This window comes from Colias eurytheme, chromosome 21, assembly GCF_061535395.1.
Source record: "Colias eurytheme isolate Ceu_HAF_F1 chromosome 21, ilColEury1 Martin Lab GWU primary, whole genome shotgun sequence".
NCBI classification, from domain to species: domain Eukaryota; kingdom Metazoa; phylum Arthropoda; class Insecta; order Lepidoptera; family Pieridae; genus Colias; species Colias eurytheme.
In genome coordinates, this window is record NC_143000.1 from 1,947,927 (window position 1) to 1,971,317 (window position 23,391).

Genomic DNA, 23,391 nt, shown 5'->3' on the forward strand with positions numbered 1-23,391 from the left:
TAATTAATAAATATAACTCTTTTATCCCTTTATCGATTCTTCTAATTATTAATTTAACCATAATTAGTTTATGTTTCCACAAATTAAGTATCTAAAATGTGAGCCGGCTCCTAGGCTATTTTATTTTTTGTAATGTTCTCAGAGGAATAAACCAAGGTTTATTCCTCTGAGGTAATGTTGGTATTCCTGGATTTTGGCATTGACATTTGACAAACATGTGACGATATCAGCTAACTTCAGTTCGTTCAACATAACCAAAACCACGTGTGAAGTGTGTGTTATATTTTGATTATTTAAATGCTATGAAATAAAAACCATGGGTAAATTCAGATCCAAAATAAAAGGTTCCTCAAAGGGGAAAAGATGGCAGAAGGGTCAGTCATCGAATTCAAACCCGAAAACCCAGAAATACCGGGAAATGGCAAAATCCCGGTTCTTCCAGGAGAACCTTAGTGAGTAAAAAATAGTCATAATAAACAGCTGTAGTTTTAGAAAATTTGTACCTAGTAAATACAGTATTCCTAGTTGTTCTATACAGAGTTGTATTAGCTTCCTGTGCTTTTAGTAATTAAATCTATCAGATGTCTTTGTACTACATATCTTCCAAATAGAAGTGTGATATAATTTCAATTGAAATGAGTACTTAACAGCAAAAAGTAATATTTAAAAATTTAAACCTATATTATCTACAAATCATAATGCAAATTACAATCAGTCTAAATACTGGTATTAAAATTAGCTACTTAAACTTCAACAGGTAACTCAGGTCTAACTCAACAAGCGTTACAGAAACATGACTACATGACCCTCTACGGTCATAACAAGAAAGTTGACGATGAGCTGACTATAGCTAAAGAGTTTGAAAGTATGTCAGTGCGTACTGGCGATGATGACACGGAAACAGAATACACTGGCTCACAAAAGTCTGGAACGTTCAAAACGTTTCAGACGTTTGCGTCAGATTGGAGTCAGTGCTCTAATATTAGTTTTAGCAAGTGAGTTTGCTTTTTATTAGAATTATATTCTAGTTTACTCACAGTTTCTCATATTGATTTGCTATATTTAGAGTTTTAACTACATGAAATGAAATGAAATAAATGAAATAATGAAATAAATTTATTTGTCCATTATATGATTTACAATTAATGTACGACAGTGGGTCTCAAACTAAGTGAAATACTTGTGTCTTGGGACCCTGAGTTGCACTTCTTGGTTATATACATATGTTATGGACAGTAGAAAGTTAAAGTCAAGATACTTTAATTTATTAGTAAATAACTAATAAAATTAGATTAGGTTGTTTTTTTAGTTATTCCTTGTAAATTGATTTCAAATACAAATCTCTATAAGATTAAAGATAACTTAAATTATATTTTTTATCAGTTACCTTTTTACTTTTGACTTCCAAGCTATACATAATATGAAGCTTATAATAAATAATAAACATATACACTATTAATATTAATATTTTCAAAGCTCATTATTTATTTTGCTTTCTTCCATATACCAGACTCCTAACAAGGTTCGATTCAAACAATGCAGTACACAAGGAAATGTTGGCTGTATTAGCCGCAGTTACCGAAGTTATCAAAGAACAAGGGGGCAAGGAGACCACTACAGAGTATTTTGCAGCTTTGGTTAGTAGAAAAAAAAATGGATAATTTTGAATTAATATTAATGTGTATTTGATTTCTTTTTTATAAATCACTAATTTTTCAAGATTATGTCTCTCTTTTCAATTTAAACAAACTACTTGACATTGTTGGAAAATGTTTGCAATGAATACAAAATATGTATAATAAGATTCCTTTTTAACTAAAATTAATTAGAAAGATTTAGGTACTTAATTTTGCCCGCTGGTTCGTCCACGTGTGGATGTTTTTACTTTTTCATGCAAAAACGACTAAACAAATTTTGTTGATACTGGGCAGTGATGTAGCTTATATACCAAAAATTAGTCATAAGCGTTAGACCGTGCAGCATAACTTGAAATACATAATAAAAAAATTCCTTATTATTCCAGATGCAAACTCTAAAATCGTCAGAAGGCGAAGAAAGCCTAGTAGCCACATTATCCCTGCTTTCAATGGGCATAAAATCCGTCCCACAAGCAGTATTACGTAAACAGTTCTCAGATTCTGCGGCAATATTCATGGATATATTGGAAAAGAATGCGAATTCTGAAAATGGGACCTTATTGCGTAGTGCTATAGGTTGTTTGTCGGTTTTGTTGAGGGCGCAAGAGTATGCCGTGTGGGGACACTCGTCGACGATGAAAGTGTTTGACTGCGTGCTTGCTTTTACTATACATTCAAAGCCGAAGGTAAAATTATTTTAAAAATATTATTAATTGACTTAAAAACTATTTATTTGTTCTTTATTCACTCGGGGTTTGTATTGTGTTAGAAAAAATCTGTTTAAATTTTTTTTAACAATTAAACTAGGGATGTAAGTATGTAACGATACATGATTTTGCCGATACGATACCGATACCGATATTTGTAATCAAATATCGGCGATACCGATACCGATATCGATGGCTTGGTAGAAAAATAAATAGCGCATAAAAATAAAAAATGCATAAAAGTTACCAACATTTAACAGACTCAACTGTAAATCGTATTCTTTTAAATAACAATGCCAAATCAAAAAAACAAGAAAACCATTTATTTTAGTATTATTATTTTGCAAAGTCAGTTAAACTTTAAGTTATACACATACAATCAGTTCCTAATAAAAGTTTACTATTGGTAGAGTTTTTTCAAAAAACAAAGTGCGCATGCGCGGGCGGCCTCCCGCATCGTTCATTGGGCACGAATTTTTGAATTGTTTGATATCGGTATCGGTTGTTTTATAATCGGCGATACCGATATATCGGCTTGCCGATTATATCGGCCGATATATCGGTATCGGTATCGTTACATCCCTAAATTAAACTTAAATTTTTTATCTGTTTTTTTTTTATAATTTTTAGAGGTCTTAATGTATTTCTATTAATAGGTACGAAAAGCAGCCCAACACGGCATAACGTCAATCCTCCGAGGCAGCTGTTTTATGATACCATCAGAAGATCAGAAAAATAAGGTGAGCTTAATATCATTCAGTGCGAATTTGTAATTCAGAATAGAATGATAAAACAAAATATATTGTCAATGAAGTCAAAATTATGTTGTAATAACTACATTCTAAGTTTAATAAAGACTATTCAATTCGCGAAATTTTTATTCTACATGTAGTTCTCAGTGACTTTTTTTTTGCTATAACGTATAAATAATAACTAGCTTCCGCCCACGACTTTGTACGTGCATCCCCGTTTTTCCCCGTTCCTGCAAGAATTTCGGGTAATCCTTTCTTAGCGGACGCCTACGTCCTAACATCTACCTGCATGCCAAATTTCAGCCTGATACGTCCAGTGGTTTGGGCAGTGCGTTGATAGATCACTATATCAGTTACCTTTGAGTTTTATATTTAAAGATATAACATGTTTGAAGGTGAAACTCCACCCAGCCGCAAACCGTGTAGCAGAATACTGTCTCCAAGGAATCAAACCGGAAGCCTTGCTCTCTGGACATAGGACTGTGTTGCACACACTAGCTATGTTGCGCGATGTGTTGCCAGCTTTCAGTAAGGATAATATTAAGGTAAATACTAAAATATAATAAAAATTGTGTTGATATTAAGGTATATATGTGTTGATAATAAGGTATATTATTTTGACGCAGTGGTAAAGTAACTGCCTAGTGAGCCGACGGTCCCGGGTTCGATCCCCGGTCAGGGCAAATATTTGTGTGATGAACTCAATTATTTGTTCTTGGGTCCGGGTGTTATTATCCATATAATATGTATCCATATATATATATATATATATATATATATATATATATATATATATATTTATTAAATATTATATTTATCGTCGCCTAGTACCCACAACACAAGCCTTAATTGAGCTTACTGTGGGACTAGGTCGATTTGTGTAATAATGTCCTATAATATTTATTTATTATTTATTTATTTATCACGTCTGCATTAAAAAATGTTTTGAATTTTTCTACTGTTGTGTTTGTTAATTGAAGTGTTCTTTATTGAAATTATATAAGGTCTCTTATTGAATAACATATTTTAGAATTCATAAAACAATAAGGTTTTTCACAACATCTAGATATGTTTTGTTTTGCTTAAACAATAACTTCACATAAAATGACAAAAGATCACTACAAAAAATGCAAAATGTAAAAAAAATACATGGCACCTTTCATAAAATATGATACATATTCTTATCCTTAACTTAATTATTAATTCTACCAAAAATGTATTAATAAATATTTCTTTCTCTTTTTTCAGACAACCTGTGAAGCGATCCTCTCGCTAATGACACACAACAATATATACATAAAAACGTGCTGTCTACACACGTTGCACGCTTTATTCTCAACGCCCAAAGAATCGTCGAACATAACCTCAAACCTTGCGATACAGTTGAACAGAGCGTTAATGGCGGCTAGACCACCTGCGAATGATACAGGGCAAATATTGGCGTGGGCTACAGTACTGCAACAGGGATACGGGTGTCTAGCTGGGTATGTAACCTAACTCTAACTCAAACTCAAGAATTTTTTGTAGTGAAAAATTCTTTAGCGGCGTTGAGCACTTTTTCTGTAATGGGTATAAAATCTTAAACTCGCGTCAGGATACGTGACCTGATCGAAAAAGCGTAAGACGGATACCATTCCAAAATAATTTGGAAAATCCAAAAGTGCACGCCTCATAATTTTTTTTTAATAAATATTTATTAATTATTATTTTTATTTATTTAATAACAATTAAACCACATCGAATCAGACCCTGAAAAATGAAAGGGTTCTATTCCTGAGCATACTCAAGCGTAAGAGAAAAAAAAAGACTCGATTAGTAAAGTATTTCGGTCGCTATCGTGTTAACAAGAAAAAGGATCCGCACATACAGACACACGGACGTCCAAGACAGAACTTTTTTAAACTGTTTTTTAACTAGTTTAAATAACAAAAATGACATCAAAAATATCATGAACGTTAAAAATAGTGTTTTTTCTTAATATGTGTGTGTATGTATTATCTTACAAGTGCAATGTATGATACATAAAGACATTTTAAGTTTGAAAAATCAGATGTTTTGCGCGAAGTGACAGTAGTACCCACCTCAACGCTTCGCTTATGAGGCGTGCAATATCAAACATGCTCAACGTTAATAATCAAGTTTTCACTTCTGCCGGCACTCCCCCAGTGCAACCCGTCTTTTTTTTTAACTATCACTGATTTGATATGTATGTATGAAAATCGATAGTTACCCTTAAAAAACCATATTCGCTATATTCTATGATTCAACTCAATTTTTTATCATAATTTTTTTGAACTAAAACATAAATGTAGTATGTACAGTAATTTTAACACGCCTTTTTTACTGCAATATCGTCAAGAATTTTGTGAAGCTACATTTCTATAATCCTCTGTAATAAACCATAGACAATTTTATTTTTTTAATAGAAAAGGGGTTCTAAAATCTATCTCATAACTATAATTATTATTATTTTATTCCAGTCTCGATATAAACTTGTGTATACCAAATCTGCCAGCGTTCGTCGGCATTTGTGTGTCGGAACTGTGGCTCTCAGACGTTGCTGAAGTTAACGCAGCCTCTACCAACGCACTGAAAGTGAGTTGTTTTGAACAAATTATAAAATTGCATTTGAATGTGTAAAGAAAAATCGATATAAGTATTTAAAAGAAAATCGTGATAGTTACTATTTATAACTCAAGAATAACTGAACTGGCTTTAATGATTTTTGATTATTTGGATTCGCTCCGCTAGGATTAGGGTAATAACTGATAAAATTCGGAAAAAAAATTGTAATGCTCTTAACAAAAAAAAAATATATGTACGCATTCCTCGCTATACAATTACATTATATACAAATACATTTGGTGGAAACACACCCTTATACTGAGACTGTATTTCTAACTAAAATTCTATATTAATGGCAAAATGAAGCTTCCAAAAAGGAAAATTCTATTCTCAAAAGCAATATTAATATGATCATGAGATTTAAAAAAATGTCACTACATAGATATAATTAACGCTAAGTCGAACCTATTCTAAGTTGAATCACTTTGTACATACATTTTATATACTTCAATACTTAATTTAAAATCAATATTTAAGCCACTATTATCTTTAAGGCAATTCTTCTGGACTGCGTGAAGCCGGCGCTTGACTCGGAGGAATGTTTGGTAAAACACAAGTCACATATCGACGCCATCTTTAAAACAATCGGAACGGGTCTCGATAATCCGTTCAACCAGGCGATCAAACATGTTATTCTAACTATAGCTGTTTGTTTTGAGGTAATGTATTAAATTCACTCATTTATTATTCAAGTTGAATTCGTTTTGATGTGCTTTTGAATCAAAATACGGACAAATAATTATTTAACACTAGTTTGGAAAATTCTTCTATAGTACTATTATAGTCATTATGTTAACTCGCTATGAATTATCATGCTATCCCTCTCGCACTTTGGTGTTGAATAAAATGCTATCGCTCTTAGAATATGAGTGAGATAGACATATGAGTAAGATAATTTTGCAATATTGTGCTCTCGCTTGCACTAACTTTTGTTCACGTGCTATCGCATTGTAGACTGTGAATATGACAAGCCCTATAACTATATGGAACCTAAATATTATTATTGATTAATACTAAAATGTTTACACATTGTATGTTGTACAGATCGGAAACGAAAAAGTAGCAAACTCTCTCGGACCATTACTAAAGAAATTGAACGATCGTCGCGAAAGTCACAACTTTTTCAACGAAAAAGAAGCTGAATATGCAACAGGATGCGCTATAAAATCCCTTGGACCAGAATTCGTATTGAAAATCATTCCCATACGAAACGGAGAGACAATAAACCTGGATAGAAGTTGGTTACTACCCGTAATGAAGGAAAAAATAACCAATTCCAACCTGAAATACTTCGCAACTGATATTCTAGAATTGGCCACCTTTTGTAGGCGAAAATCCCGTGAACTAGCCGAAGCAAATGATACTCCCGGGTCTCATACTTACGATCTATTGTGCAACCAATTCTGGGCCTTATTGCCCAGTTTCTGTAATTCTCCTAAAGACATTAAGGACAGTTTTAAAGTGATTGCCAGAGTTTTGGGGAGTGTTTTAAAGGATAATCCTGAGTTTAGATTGTCTGTCATGGCGGCTTTGAGAAAGTTGATCGCGTGTTCTGTGGAAAGTGATGAAGATAAGGCAGAATTGGGGAGGTTTGCTAAGAATTATGTGCCGATTCTACTAAATATATATATGTCGCCTGCTAAAGGGAGCATGGCGGAGGGACAGAGGCTAGCTGCTTTGGAGACTATACAGGTAAGCTTATAGCTTTTTATAATTTCAATTTTATCACCTTTAAAAGGTCGTCAAAATATGTTCAGATGTTGCATTTATTTAAATTAAATTCTTATTTCGTGGCAATCATGTTCAAAGTTTATTGTATCGTGCATAGAAACTCTGCTGAATACATGCGTAGGCAGAGTTTATACAATGCCTCTAGTTTTCAGTTAATATCCTAATATAAAAACCGCTATTTAATGGAATTTTATCAAGACATAATTTATTAAACGTTAAAAAGTTATTTAATGTTGTGTACAAATTCTCTCAGATATCTAAAAACAAATTTTCTCATAGGTATACCTCACAATATGCGATCAAACGTTACGCGAAGAGTTATTCACAAACGCGCTCCAACAACTTGAAACTTCAGAAAATAATCACTTCCAACGCGAATCAATTCTCGATATAATCCGTCTACTCGTACTCTACCAAAGTAGCGAACAAATTGCTAACCTTTTCGACAAATGGGTATACCCATTATGCGAAACAGTACTGGAAAACCCGAAAAAACACAAAAAAACTAAAAAAGAAAACCAAGACAAAATGGACGACGAGAATAACGAAGATGGTAAGGATAAAAAAGAATTACGTTACAAGGATAAAGCGAAATTGCTTGAAATGGAACACAAAAAAGCGTATAGGATATTGGAAGAGATATTCAAAAGTGATAATGATAGTTGTCAAGAGTTTTTGAAGTCGAATTATAAGAAAATAAAGAAACTGTTGATGACGTCGCTCAATAAAGTGGCTGATAGCAGCAAGGCGGCTAGATTAAGGTTAGTATAAAATATGAAATTTAGGATTAAAAATAATTTTTGATTGGCCTTATGTTAAGTTATATAATCATTTCAATGTGGAAAACTTTGTGTGTTAAATTATATCAAACTTATTATTCTCAATTTCTATAGTTTAACTAGCGGTCCGCCCCGGCTTTGCCCGTGGTACATGTTTAAACTATCCTATCTCTCAAGTTGGATCGAACTGCACATGGTGTGCGAATTTTATTATAATCGGTTAAGTGGTTTAGGAGTCAATTGAGGACAAACATTGTGACACGAGATTTATATATATTAAGATATTACTTTAACAACTTCAATTCAATATGCAGATCCAATAAAAAAGTTTTGAAGAAAGAATGTTTATATTTTTTTTAGTGAAATTTCTTTAGGCGCGTTGAGAGTAACATTTCAAGGTCGCGTCATGGCAATACGAACGTCACGAGTAAGAGGACGATTTTGATATCTTTGAATCTTGCCAAAGATGTTTCCCTTCGGACACGTGTGCTCGGCACACACGCTCTTTTTTAGATTCTTGTGTATATTCATATCATATAATTAATATCCTTTTTAGATTTATATTTCTTACATTAACATTTATTACAGATGCATAGAACACTTAATAACCATGCAGTCATCGAATCTCAACGCTGAGAGTAAACTCATCAAATCGGCTATAGCCGAATCGGTTATATGCACTAAAGACATCAACACTAAGTGTAGGGAATGTGCGTTTAGTGTTATAACCGCGATCGGGAATATACTGAAGGGACAGGATGGAGGTGAGTTTTTGTATATTTAACATGTTTTTTTTTTGTTTTTTATATATTACGTACCTAGTTTAAAAATATTGATGACACAAAAAAAAAATAGTATGGGGGGGTAATTTCGAAAAATTGTGAATACCACTTCAGAGCATTGTTTAATTGAAAGTACTGTATGAAAAAATAAATAATTCTCTGAATCCTCCATATTTTCTTTTTAAACATATCAAATTAATTAATTTGCTGATGTAGTTACATAAATGATAGTAACAAGTTGGTATGATAAAATATACATTCTGCTCGTAAGTTGATAATACAAATGATTTGAAACAATATATGTAATACTAACCATTCAGCTCTTTCTTAATCCTTTTCATACATACAAAAGTCCAATTCTAAGAAAAAAAAAACACATTTATAAAATCGATTATTTTTCCCAGGCATGCAAGCGTTCGTAGACATGTTACAATCGGGTCTCTCCGCACCCCTTCCCCGTATAGTTGGTGCCACAATCCGAGCATTATCATCAGCTCTATACAATTTCTCTGAGGAAATGGGCCTGGAACTGGTCCAGGGGTTATTGGAGACGATGGCTGGAATGATGATGAACGGGAATAGGGAGATTGTGGCTGCTGCTATGAGCTTTTTGAAGGTTTGGGTCTTTTTGTGGTGTTGAAGTGTAGAATTTATGTATCTGCTCTCTTTTGTTTGGTGTAGAATAGTATTTATGTATCTGGCGTGCAATAAATGTAGAAGTGAGAAGTAGATATAGATTGACTTGACTTACTTATATTAGATATAGATTAGATTGTATGAATATGTGAAAAGTTATTGATAAAAAGCAATCTGTATAATGAACTCTATAATCTTTAAGACTATAGTCCACTGGCAATTGTGTATGTATGATGAATATTAAGTTTTTAGTTTCGCGAGTTTGTTAAAAAAATCCTCAATTAAGGAAAAATAGACAGATGATGAATTCTATAAGCGATTGATTATATTTAACAAAATTTCAATATGCCGTGAATAGTATTGGATTTGGTTGGAATGATTTAGAAAATTTTATTTTGAAAGATAATACATTTAATCACATATACAAACACCAAATTTTCTATAACAATTTTTACAGGTATACACAAAAGTACTCCCCACAGAAGTTCTCTCTGGCAGCTTACCGCTATTGTTCAAAACTTTATCCACAATGTCGGAGGATTGCAAGCGTCATTCACGTTTGGAAATCGGATATTTCCTATCTCGTATGGCGAGGAAGTTCGGTTCGGAAACCATTGAGAAGTTAATACCGAGAGAGGATGAAATTATGCTGCGTAGACTGAGGAATATCAGGAAAATGGATAATCGCAAGAAGAGGATGAAGGAAGGAAGGTATGTATTTAGTAACCTGGCAATATTATGGGTCTGGGTTTTAAGAAGATATAAGTTGTGGATGCTAGTAGTTGAAATGATACTTCTGAAGTCACGACTTCACGATTGTGATTTTGATTATGTTTGATAATGGCTATATTATCTTGAATTAACTTCATATTTCAAAAAATGCCTACCTTTTAACAACCATAGAAGAACTAGAAAAAGTCGATCAAAGGATAACAAGCATAGTTGTTCCCATTAATGAACACTTTTCTAACAAATAAAAATAACCATTTATTCATACTACAATTACCCAAAACCTTTACAGAGAACAAGAATCCGATTCCGAAACGGACATAGCCGTGAAAGGCACGTCCAAAACCCTGGAAGACATTCTAAAGGACTCGGACTCAGAGATGGAGTACTTGGACGAAGAAAGACCTAAAGCGAAGGCCAAAAAGGGCAGAAACCAGGCCTGGATTCAAGATGATCCGGAGAATATTGTCGATCTCGCTGATGTTTCTTCCGCTAGGAAGATTACTGGTATGTTACATTTTGATGGAAGATACATTTTTAAATTCTATAGGAAAACTAGTGGTCCGCCCCGGCTTCGCCCGTGGTACCTACATGTTTAAACTATCCTATCTCTCAAGTTGGATCGAACTGCACATGGTGTGCGAATTTTATTATAATCGGTTAAGTGGTTTAGGAGTCCATTGAGGACAAATATTGTGACACGAGATTTATATATATTAAAAAAACTGATACTTTTCGTACTATTGAGAAAGCTTTTCTCAATTGAAGAAGTTTTTGAAGTACCATTAACATGTTTGTAAATTTTACCTAATTAGGTCAATAGTTGCCATCTGGATAATAAATGCCCATCTACTTCATCACTAAAAAATGTTAAAAAAACGAAAAAAATCTTTATGTCAAGAAATAATGGTCTATAAAATATTGTTGCTTTTCATTGAAATAACAGACAATACAAAAATCAGACAACATGTTCTCAAAATATCAGATTCGACTTTTTTTCCAACTTATTCTAAATTTTTTCGTTTTATTTAGCCACGGATCCAAAGAAGAAACGCGCGGTCGAAGAAAAGGCGCAAAAGAAGAAAGATGGCGGCTTCCGTACAGCGCCCGATGGCAGACTGATCATAGCTGATGATGACTTCGGTGATGATGGTGATGATGAGCCCAAGCCCAGTGGTGATATCGATAGTGATACTGATGATACAGGTAATTTTATTATCTCCTTATTATCTATTTTACTAAATAGGATTAATTTGCGCAAAAATTGGCTATTAACTTAGAAATATAGGTATATGATGTTGATTTGAGGCAATTATTTTAATGTTACTTATCCAGGTAATTTTAAAGTTAAGTTGGTAGGTTAAGGTAATATTATATTTTTTACAATAGACTTTGGACCTTATTGCCATGATATAAGGTATGAATTTGAATGAATATTTCATATGACGCTACTTCAACTCATTTTCACGGCCTTTTTATATTTAGATATTAAAGATTTTAACGGATTTTAAACGCGATTTATTCATTATATTATTATCCCGACGTTTCGCAGACTTTGCAGCGAGCGTGGTCACGGGGAGACTGTCGCTCAGTTTAATTTCTAAATGTATAATACTCGCGTAAAATCAAACACTAGAAAAGACCTTTTAATAGTCGATTGAGTGTCTTTTTAACACGCTTTTATTTTTATACTACAGTTAATGTTCACACATGCATAATTGTTGTTTTTCCACAGATGGTGAAGATAATGAGAAACCGTCGAAATTAGTTAAACCGGGAACTAAACGACGTTATGATGATATTCTCAGTATAAAGAGCGGACGGACGAATAGAAGTAGAGCTTCCACTGTCACTGTGGCTTCTAAATATAAGGCTGGAGGAAAGGGTATACACAGGTAAACAAATATTTTATATTATAACTATCTTTCCGCCCGCGGCTTCGCCCGCTCTATCTAAAACATAATAAATTATATACTAAAACCTTCCTCTTGAATCACTCTATCTATTAAAAAAAACCGCATCAAAATCCGTTGCGTAGTTTTAAAGATTTAAGCATACAAAGGGACATAGGGACAAAGAAAGCGACTTTGTTTTATACTATGTAGTGATGTAGTGATTATTGATGAATTTACTTTAAAAGATAACTTATACAATTTTTTAAAGAAAGTATTAAATATAATATTGTTGTAGATCAAGTATCGCGTATTTCTTATTTTCTATTGTTTACTTATTAAATTATTTTTAAGGCCCAAAAGAAATAAAGAAAAGTTATGAACAAAAAATTGTATTTTTTATTGGGAAAATTTTCTTTTTTTTATAATTTTTGCAAATGCAATTGAAATTGTTCCAAACTTTTTGAATATAAGCCGGAAGGAATGGATAAAAATTCTTATTATATTATTGCTATAGATATTTAAAACACATTCTCGCATCTCAAGTTCCATCTATTTATTTATTTATAAATTTTAAAAAATTCCATCTATGATGTAGAAAACGTGTTTTAACCCGTTTTAATTACCTACAATGCCTATAATATATTATTTTTCCAGACCTCTCGGTTCAGCAGCATCTGTAACATCTGTAGGAACAGATTACCGCTCAAAGAAAGCGAAAGGTGATATTAAGAAGAAGGGAAAACCGGAGCCGTACGCGTATCTACCGCTGTCGAGGAAGAATCTTAATAAGAGGTATATTTATTTTAGTTTTAAATGTTTTACACTTGATGAAAAGTTACTAAAGGGTGATTTTTTTGCTGGTTTCTTTTTGGCAATACTGTTTTTGATAGAACACGCGTGAATCGTGTCTTGTGTCTTTATCAAACTTGTTCAGTTTGGTCTATAATTTAAGCATGAATCGACTTACGAACGAACAACGCTTGCAAATTATTGAATTTTACTATCAAAGTGCATGCTCGGTTAAGAGAGTGTGAAGTCGGTTAAGAAGTGCGCGATGCACTTCTTCGATTGGCGATTTTTTTTTGCCCAAAATGGAAGAATTGGACATGCCTCACATGTGGTTTCAAAAAGACGGTGCCACATGACACACGGCACGCGAAACAATAGCCCAATTGAGAGCCGCCTTCGGCGAACAGTTTATCTCACGTTTTGGGCCCGTCGATTGGCCGCCTAGATCGTGTGATCTAACGCCTTTGGACTATTTCTTATGCCTACAGGGATAAACCAGCAACGATTGACGCACTGGGAGCCAATATTAAAGCATTTATTCGTGATATACCGGTCGATATGTTGTAGAGAGTGTGCCGAAATTGGGCCTTGCGAATGGGCCATCTAAACCGGAGCCGCGGCCAGCATTTGCATGAAATCATCTTCAAACATTAAATTATATTTATTTTATTTATTTATTTATTTATTTATTCATCTTTGACTTACAGTACAAAACATACCAACACGCACAAAGATAACAATGATTACAAAGTTTGACTTAAAAATAAGGTACAATTAGAGACAAACGATACAATATTAACATTAAACAGGTCCACTTCAGATTTAGCACGTAAGAATTTATTCAACAAATTGAGTGCATGATGGGTGGGTGCACTCCAAGCGGCTCGCGTCCGGAGCAGGCTCTCCGCGAACAGCGGCCGCGAGCGCCACTGCACGGAGCAGGTCGGTGCCCACACACCACAGGCCCCCAGTGCCACGGGATTGTCAATTTTGTTATTTAACAGCAGATAATAATGAACCATAAGCGCGCGCTCGCGTCGTAGCTCCAGTGTATCCATTCCAACCATCCCCGTAACGTACAAGGATGGATATAAGTAGGGATAATATCCATACATCTTGCGGAAAAGGCATCTTGAGAATTTGCGTTGGATTTTCTCTATCATTAACGTGTAAATTTTTTCATGTGGGCTCCACACGATAGCGTTATATTCGAGCTTACTACGTACAAATGCATAATAAAGGCTAATGATAACAGTTTTGTCATTAAAACGAGCAGTCTGCCTAAAAATAAATCCAAGGGCTTTATATGCATTCTGGCAAAGATCAATTATGTGGTCATTAAAACTTAAGGTACGATCGAATAATACGCCTAAATCACGTATCGAATTCTCTCTAGCTACAATCTTATCCGAAACTTTATAGCCATAAAGATATATATTGATCGTTCTATCGATTCCATTATAGATTACAACAAATTTTTCAAATTTTTTGTGTTTTTTTTTGAAAATCAAATCCTAACCTCTTAAAAAATCACCCGTTATATACTTTGTTAGGTATTACATATTATATCATTTTGCTTATTTTAACTAGTTAGAACCCTTTCTCTGGCCGGATCAGTTGGCCGAGTTGGTCCAGGCGTCACCCCGGAATGGCGGAAAGACGCATGTTCGAATCCCGCGCAGTGATAATTTTTTTTTCTATTCTTCAAAATGTTATATTTATAAAACAATTTAATGCCATAAAATGCATAAAAACAAAAAATCAAATTCAAGTTCGAACTAGTTTTTGGAGTTTAGTAGACTAGATGTATTTTAAATATCAATTAAGCTAAAATTAAATTGTCGATCTTTAACTGAAAATATTTCTTATATCAATGTCTGTGAAAGTATTTTAAAATTAAAATCGTACAAACAAGATTATTTCAACTATTGTATCTTTTTTTTGTATATTTTTGTTACTTACTAAATATATTTCTTTATTTACAGGAAAAAGGCTGTTACAACGAAACAATTCAAAGGCATAGTCAAGTCCAAGACAAAAGGTGTTAAAATAAAGCCGAATATAAAATAATATCGATTAAGTTATTTAAGTTTGTTATATTTAAGGTTTTGTAAAAGAAAAGTGAGGAGGTTTTGATAGTCCAAATTCTAAAAATATCCTGATTATAAACAATATACTGTTAAAATAAAGCTTTCGTAATAATTCATGTTGATTTTATTAACTGTTGTATAAAAAGTTACTAATTATTGAAATATGGTAATATAAAAAGCTTCACGTTTTATATTCATATGATTTCATTTTCTACTATAACTTTATTTGCTGCTTGATATAGCTTATAATAGGTATAGTACGATTCAAACTCAATGGCGGCTCGCAAGTTAGGTGCAGGCACACCCCGGACACTCCATACAAAATTATCGTTTTGACAGTCACACTGTAGAGAGTGCAAATGTGTGTGTTAACGCTTTATGGTTGGCACATTTGTGACTAGCGTAAAGAAATTCGCGTTTTTCTGATGAAATACATCCGTAAACAGCACAATATCTAACCATTTTCTACGAAAAACGATAATCACAAATCCAAAATAATAAAATTACTTAAGTCAATTTGATTAATGTTGTCAATCTTCGTTGCGTATCGTCCTTACGGAAAAATGCGGGCCATCTAATAGACTGATCGTGCGGGGTGAGGTAAGTGTTTAATTTTGGCGGGAGGCGGAGAGTGTCCGTTCTGTAGCGTTTAGCTACTACATATTATGTATTCTGTGGTGCAGGTGCAAGTGCGGGTGCGCACAGGTCCCTTAACGTCCCGCTAATATCTAAAATTGTTTTCTGCGCATCGTACGATGTTCCGAGCCGCCATAAAGTTTGAATCGAACTATAACTAAAAAGTTGTCATATTCATCCTGTGCTTTGTTATGTTGACCATAAATGTATTCAGAGAATATATTTATTAATAAAAAAATCTATTTGTTTGTTTTATTTTATCATCAACCCTTGATACCTATGTAATGATGTAACGTATTTTTTTAATCAACTAATATAATAATGTAGATATATATTTTTTTACGGTCTATCTATTCGTTTTTCTGTGTTTTTATTTTAAAAACTGCTACACCAATTTTAATGTAAACATTCAGCCTGTATGTGATGCCCAGAAATATTCCGGTTTCATCGCGTTAATAGAAGCGCGATAACATCAAACGGTTCATCACCACTTTCGATTCATCATCATGAATTGAGTTCGAATAAGCAAGACTACGGTCGAATACTCTATACCTAGGACCTCTATTAAAACGCTTTTAAATTAGACTTCTTATAAAAGCACTTTTGAATCGTCATAACATTTACCACCGATAGGATAATCGTAGACAGAGAATACTATCTCTGTCTAAGAAGTAAGATTATAATCAAAACTTCCCCGTTATATTTATATTTTATGTCACAGCTAACAATTAATATATCACCATAAAATAAACCAATAAGTTAAAAAAACACATCATAAAAAAAGACCCGTTAAGGAAGGCCTCAGGGCAATATGTATTGATATGATGAGTAATCCTAATTCAACAATAAAAAATAACGGACTTATCGAGATTCTCATTCTTAATTGATGAAAAAAGTATATATTATTGATGTATTAGTATTGAATGAATTTAAATTTAGCGAGTCATACAAAGTGTTTAAAATCCAGTTTCGTATACAGTAACGTAAACTTGTTGAAATCAGCATATAGCCAATTACAAACTTAATGCCTCGGGCTAACACTAATCGCGATCTAGGTCAATACGAAGATTGATGGCAAGTCAAATTGCAATATCATAATACATCAAAACAACGTTTTCAATAACACATTAGTTATCTGAGTATAGTTCTCATATTCACATACACTATAATACGAATTGTGACGCGCGGTTTCATTCGCGGGCAATACATGTATGATGTATCTATAATACCACATATAATACAGTGTTAAGTTATGGCAGAAACTTAGAACACATCACTGCAAAGTATCGTAAAAATCCGCTCAATAGTTTAGAGCAACAACCAACCAGCAAAAACCAATATCCATGACATTCTTATAAATTTCCCCCATAATAATATTAAGGATAGGATAACGAGATACAACCAATGAAAGAGTAAGAAATGGTACCTATATCTATAGGATCATATTATGACCGCCAAGTGATCGGGATGTAGCTAACTACTATACTAATTATTTTAAATGGCAAAGCCGGTAGCTCTAGAATCTAGATCGTCAATATAAATATCTACTAACTTACTAAGTAGTTACTTAGTAACAAAAGAGGAGTAAATTAAAATTAAATCAAAGCAGCTGCATCCTATAATTGAGCTTTATTGTTCGGTGTTATCGGTCGATTTTCGAGGAATCTTCTATTGCTTAACCACTATCATATTTTATCCTCATAATATAAAATATTATAAACTAGCTGTTGCTTGCAGCTTCGCCCGCGAGATCAAAATAAATGTTCATGGTAAGTATAAAGTTTCATTCCAGATTTTATTGCATTTTTAGAGGATGCCTTCATCATAAGCTCACACGATTAGCACGTTACAGGAAGCCCCTTTTCTTTAATACTTACTAAAGTGCCGTCCCTTTGTAGGCTGTAGGACAGAAATTTCACATCTATTTTACAGTTCACTGGTTGATTGTCTTTAGGGACAAGCATGTATCACTGATCAGCCAGCAGCCTTCTGTGCTCTACCAGACTGAACCCCGAGCTCCTTGTTTCTACACTCACGTACTACACTAACCACTGTTTGGTCAAATGACTTCAACTATAAAAAAAATTTCAAAAATTTCAACTATAGTAGGTATCCAAAACCGATTCATAAATCATAAGTTTTATGTGAAAATAAATTAGATGTATTCATACCTAACTACGTAAAGGCAGTATCAAATGTAAACTTTGAACTTTGTATGTGTTATGATGAATAATACTTATTTGCATTTGAAAGATACAGAAACTATTTTAGAAACACAATCATCAGATGTTGTCTTGAATATCTTACAGGATTACATCTATTTTTCTACCTAAGTACTAACTTCAAATTTCAATAATACTTACGTAAAGTGGGACCATTAAATGGTCATGGATTATTTTGTCTCATTTTGCAATTCGGAATAATTTTTTAATGATTGAACTTGTGTTTTAAATAAAATGTTAAATGCATTAAAATCGCATTGTATTGACAATATGTAGTTTAAAATATATTCTATACTTCATTTTTATAGAATACTAGCGGTCCGCCCCGGCTTCGCCCGTGCTACATATTTACGTTTTCTCTACATAAAAACCATCCTCGTACTTCAAGGAATATAATAAAAAAAGAATTATCGAAATCGGTTCAGCCGTTCTCGAGTTATGCGCTTACCAACACATTTTGCGATTCATTTTTATATATAAGATGTACTAGCTGCTGTGCCCCGCGGTTTTACCCGCTTTGCTCCGCTCCTGTTGGTCTTAGCATGATGATATAATACTAATTAATAATGAAAAAACATGTAGTCTTCCTCGATAAATGGGCTATTTACCTACTACCGAAAGCACTTTCAAATCGGACCAGTAGTTCCTGAGATTAGCGCGTTCAAAAAAACAAACTCTTAAGCTTTATAATATTTTAAAATAACAATATGAATAAGTACCTACCTATAGATAGAGTATTTCTATAGTGTATAATATATGTGTTTTAATCTACAGCCTACATCACTACCTATCACTACAGTCTCATAAGTACATATATAAATAAAAAAATAGGTGCCGTGCGTATTCAGTTATTTTGGTACATAAGCTACAGTCTACATCGTCGCCAAGTATCATCAAATTCCATTCAGTGGTTTTCTCGTGAAAGAAGAACACACATATGTACACACATGTGTATGTACATATACATACACACATCCTCACAATCTTTCACATTCATGAAATGTTTTCTAGGCTTGAAAATATTTATTTTTACCCAACTGTGCCAGATAGAGTTATGTTTTTCAAGCGTATGTATGAATGTCTATTTTTTGGCACGCTCTGTGGCATCAACGTTGATATTTGTTACACTTAACATGAATTATTTTTAAAAAGAAAACCTTCCAGAATTCATTGTGTTTCTCCTCTTAGAATTAATTTTCGCCTTTTTGTTGAAATGTTTGTATGTAGTAGGTACCTACATATATTATGATCCTTATGATTGCCAAAGACGGTCCTACTCATATTATTCTCCATAAGTCTCCATATTATACCTACATGCTAAATTGTTTCAGCACCTATACCAGTAAGTGAGCAGTTCCTCCACATTTATTGATATAGGTACCTAAATAAAATTGAAGTTTCTATTGATTTATTTGTTAAAAAACACCGTGTTTTACAAGAACGCGTTTATAGATAACAGTTTTAGGATTCTAGACCAACATTTATTTATGTCTTTCTATGGACATAATCCAATCCAACACAAAATACCGAGCCATCAACATCTAAAGGTCATGTGGCTAAAAAGAACAAAGTAACAGGACATCAAAGTCAATTAAGCAATTTCTTCCATAAACAAAACAATCAAAATAATAATTCAGATACTGTACAATCCAACTCGGACAACGAATAGCCAATATCCCTCCTCCAAAAGAAACAAACTAATACCACCTATTCATCCACAAAATATATTAATAAACAAAATAATAAAATAAAACACATCCCTCCCCCACAACGGCTTGTCACCGCGGGGGCAGTAGACTCTCACCCTCCAATAAAACAAAAATATTATATAGCTACATTTAATCTAAGATCATTAGCTAATGAAACAAGAATACTAGAACTTGAATTTGCTTTGTCGTCTATTAATTGGGACATACTCGGAATTTGCGAAGTTAGAAGAGAAGGATTAAAAATTGAACAGAGAAGAAACTACGTTTTATATTACTACGGCATGATAAAGGGACAGAAAGGAATAGGATTTTTAGTCAAGAAAAGTTCAAATACAAAAGTTAAAGAGTTCCAACCTATATCAGACAGAGTTGCAATTCTACATGTGGATATATACCACACTTCCTTTTCCCTTATACAAGTCTACGCGCCGACCGAAAGCTGCAGCGAGACGGAATTAAAAAACTTCTACAATGATCTGGACATAGCTATAGAGAAATGTACCAATAAGATAATTTTAATGGGAGATATGAATGCTAAGATTGGTCAGACCAACTCGTACGAACATCTTGTCATGGGCAGCTTTGGGTATGGCAAGCGTAACAAAAGAGGACAAATGTTCATAGATTTCTGTTTGAGGTATAAACTTAAAATAGTAAACACACTTTTTAAAAAACCTGAGAGACTTAGATGGACTTGGCTCGCCCCAAATGGAAGAACAAAAAATGAAATCGACTACATAGCTACCAACTGTCCTGGAATTATCGAAAACTACAACGTACTTAGTAAATTTATACATCCAAGTGATCACCGAATCGTAAGAATAACACTTGATCTTGGCAGAAGAAAAAAATTAACCCGAGCTCGTTTCAATAACACGAGTTCTTCAAAGCTCAACTTTAAAAATTTTAAAAACAACATTTTAACACTCAATATCACTAATAATATTTGTGTTCAGGACTTTTATAACACCTTAATAAATGAAATAAAAAAATCACTAGAACGAAATTCACGAATACGCGAAAAAAGAATTGAAACTGTAATGACAGACGAAATAATTAACATGAAGAAAGAATTACACAACCTTAGAAATACAGAAAACAAGACAAAAATAGAAAAAAAGAGAATTAGCCAACTTTACAAGACAATAAAAAGAAAAATAAAAAGCAATGATAAGGAACTTAGAATAAAGACCTTGGAAACCTTTTTAGAAAAGACAGGAGGTGTCAAAAAAGCATATAAATCACTCGAAATTAAAAAAGATTTACTGTCACAACTTACCCATCCTTCAGGTTCCTCAGTCTTTAATCGAGCAGGAATACTGGATCTAGCCACACAGTACTACAGAGACTTATATAAAACTAAGACCATACCAACCAAGTTGGATTCGTACACTACCTACTTGAATAACGATCCAATACCTGTCTTTTTGAATGAAGAAGTAGAACAAGCAATTAAAAATCTAAAGTCTGACAAGAGTCCCGGTGCAGATGGAATTACCAATGAGATGATAAAAGCAGGTTCTTATATGATGGTCGAGACACTAACAAATTTATTCAATCTGATTCTCTCACAAAATGCAATACCAAATCAGTGGAAGGAGTCTGAAATAGTTTTAATATATAAAAAAGGAAGTCCAAAACTAATATCTAACTACAGACCTATAAGCTTAATATCATGTCTCTATAAAGTTTTCGCATCTACCCTATTACGACGAATAAGCCATACAATAGATGAGAGCCAACCGGTAGAGCAGGCTGGATTTATGTCAAAATTCTCTACAGTAGATCATATATTTACATTAAAAATAGTTATTGAGAAATGCGTGGAATATAACAGACCCCTATACATATTATTCATAGACTACTCAAAAGCCTTTGACTCAATATTTCATGACTCTATGTGGGAAGCTCTTCAAGCACAGGGTTTAGAGGCTGGCTACATCAATCTTCTAAAAGAAATATATAGAGAAAACTATGCAAGGATAAAGTTGGACACAAATGGTTCACCCTTTCCAATAGAACGTGGTGTTAAACAAGGAGACCCACTCTCACCAAAATTATTCATTGCGGTACTTGAAAACATATTTAGGAAACTTGATTGGGCAGACAAAGGCATAAGAATAAATGGAAAATACTTGTCCCATTTACGGTTCGCAGATGATATAGTGTTACTATCAGAATGCCCGATTCAGCTTCAGTCAATGTTAACCACCCTCAGTGAACATAGCAAAAATGCAGGATTAGAAATCAACTATGACAAAACACAAATTATGACAAACAGACAGAAAATACCTTTATATGTAGACACAAAAGAACTGAAATATACAGATGAGTACATATATCTGGGTCACCTTATCTCATTTAAGTCCTGCACAGAGAGGGAGATATCTAGAAGAATAACTATGACATGGAACAAGTACTGGTCTATGAAAGACATATTTAAAGGACCAATACCAGTACGCTTGAAGACGAAGGCCATGAACAGCTGCTTGTTACCGTGTCTTACTTACGCATGCCAAACCTGGCCACTGACCAAAAAATCTCTTAACCAATTAAGAGTCTGCCAACGAGGAATTGAAAGAAGCTACATGAATATTCGATTAAAAGACCATATAAAAAATACATCAATAAGGAAAGTAACAAAAGCGAATGACGTCGGTAATCATGTTCTTCGATTAAAATGGAGATGGGCAGGACACAACCAAAGGCAAAAAGATGAAAGATGGTCAACGATCATTACAAACTGGTTTTTAGCGGACAGGAGCCGAAAAAGAGGCAGACCCTATAAAAGGTGGCAAGACGACATTGTTGGTGTAGCGGGGAACCACTGGGTAAAACTGGCTAATGATAGGCAGAAATGGAAGATTTTGGAGGAGGCTTTCACTGCACAAAGCGGTCCTTACAATATAGAATAATAAGATAAATACTAACATAGAATAACTAAAAATGTCACTAACAATACACATAATTATATTAGTTTTTAAGGTTTTATTATATAAAGTATTTAGTATTAAGTTAAAGTGTAAATTTTTTTTTTTTTTTTTTTTTTTTTTTTTTTTTTTTGTAAAAGTAAGGAAATAAAAGCTTATATTATTATATATTATATTATGGACATAATATCCAGGAAAGCCAGAATCGAATTTAACGAAATGAACTTGAATAGCAACATTGGTTCAGGAAAAAAATATTAACAACGCGATTGAAATCGTACATAAAACTACGATTTATTTCATTTGCCAAATTGATTCAATCCAAGTACCAAACATTAGTAAAATACTGCATTGACGAAATATTGCATAGTTAAAAAAAAACACTAAACCGCCTTGAAATGATCAGAACTGCATCGAATTTAAAGAGGACCTACCCAGTCGGAAGTTCTGAGGTAACAAACCCAAATAAAAATACAGTCTAGTAAGTAGTAGTCAGTATACTTCTCCGATACCTGAGGGAACCTCCTACTCTCCCTCCGCCTACCCACCTTCGCCATCACAGGACTTGCCTGCTGTTGAATTTTGTATTTTTATGTGAAAAGCATTTTCTGGATAATAGCCTAATTAGTAATTAGATAGAATCTGATCTCACAATAACAATTCGTGGGAGTTGAACCCACGGCCACGCCTTGAAGTTGTGCGTTTCATCGAGCTTTTTCCATCTAAATAAAATAAAATGTAA

At 33.5% G+C, this 23,391-nt stretch overlaps 2 protein-coding genes across 2 annotated transcripts; one reads left to right on the plus strand and one right to left on the minus strand.

Annotated features, from left to right (window-relative positions):
* The first annotated feature begins 236 nt into the window (after positions 1 to 236).
* Positions 237 to 16,030, plus strand: LOC149898928 (RRP12-like protein). The gene is made up of 19 exons (XM_090114232.1): positions 237 to 452; positions 758 to 995; positions 1,511 to 1,637; positions 2,024 to 2,323; positions 3,001 to 3,084; positions 3,492 to 3,641; positions 4,345 to 4,580; positions 5,577 to 5,691; positions 6,216 to 6,380; positions 6,766 to 7,413; positions 7,732 to 8,213; positions 8,820 to 8,995; positions 9,418 to 9,629; positions 10,107 to 10,360; positions 10,671 to 10,885; positions 11,411 to 11,584; positions 12,114 to 12,273; positions 12,928 to 13,065; positions 15,048 to 16,030. Exons 1-19 carry the CDS (start codon positions 317 to 319, stop codon positions 15,130 to 15,132), a joined length of 4,095 nt encoding a protein of 1,364 aa, XP_089970358.1. The 5' UTR covers positions 237 to 316; the 3' UTR covers positions 15,133 to 16,030.
* Positions 13,770 to 14,727, minus strand: LOC149898929 (uncharacterized). Its single transcript, XM_090114249.1, has 2 exons — positions 14,705 to 14,727; positions 13,770 to 14,508 (listed from the first exon to the last, which is right to left on the minus strand). The coding sequence occupies exons 1-2, from the start codon at positions 14,725 to 14,727 to the stop codon at positions 13,806 to 13,808; spliced, it is 726 nt and encodes a 241-aa protein (XP_089970375.1). The 3' UTR covers positions 13,770 to 13,805.
* Positions 16,031 to 23,391: the final 7,361 nt, after the last annotated feature.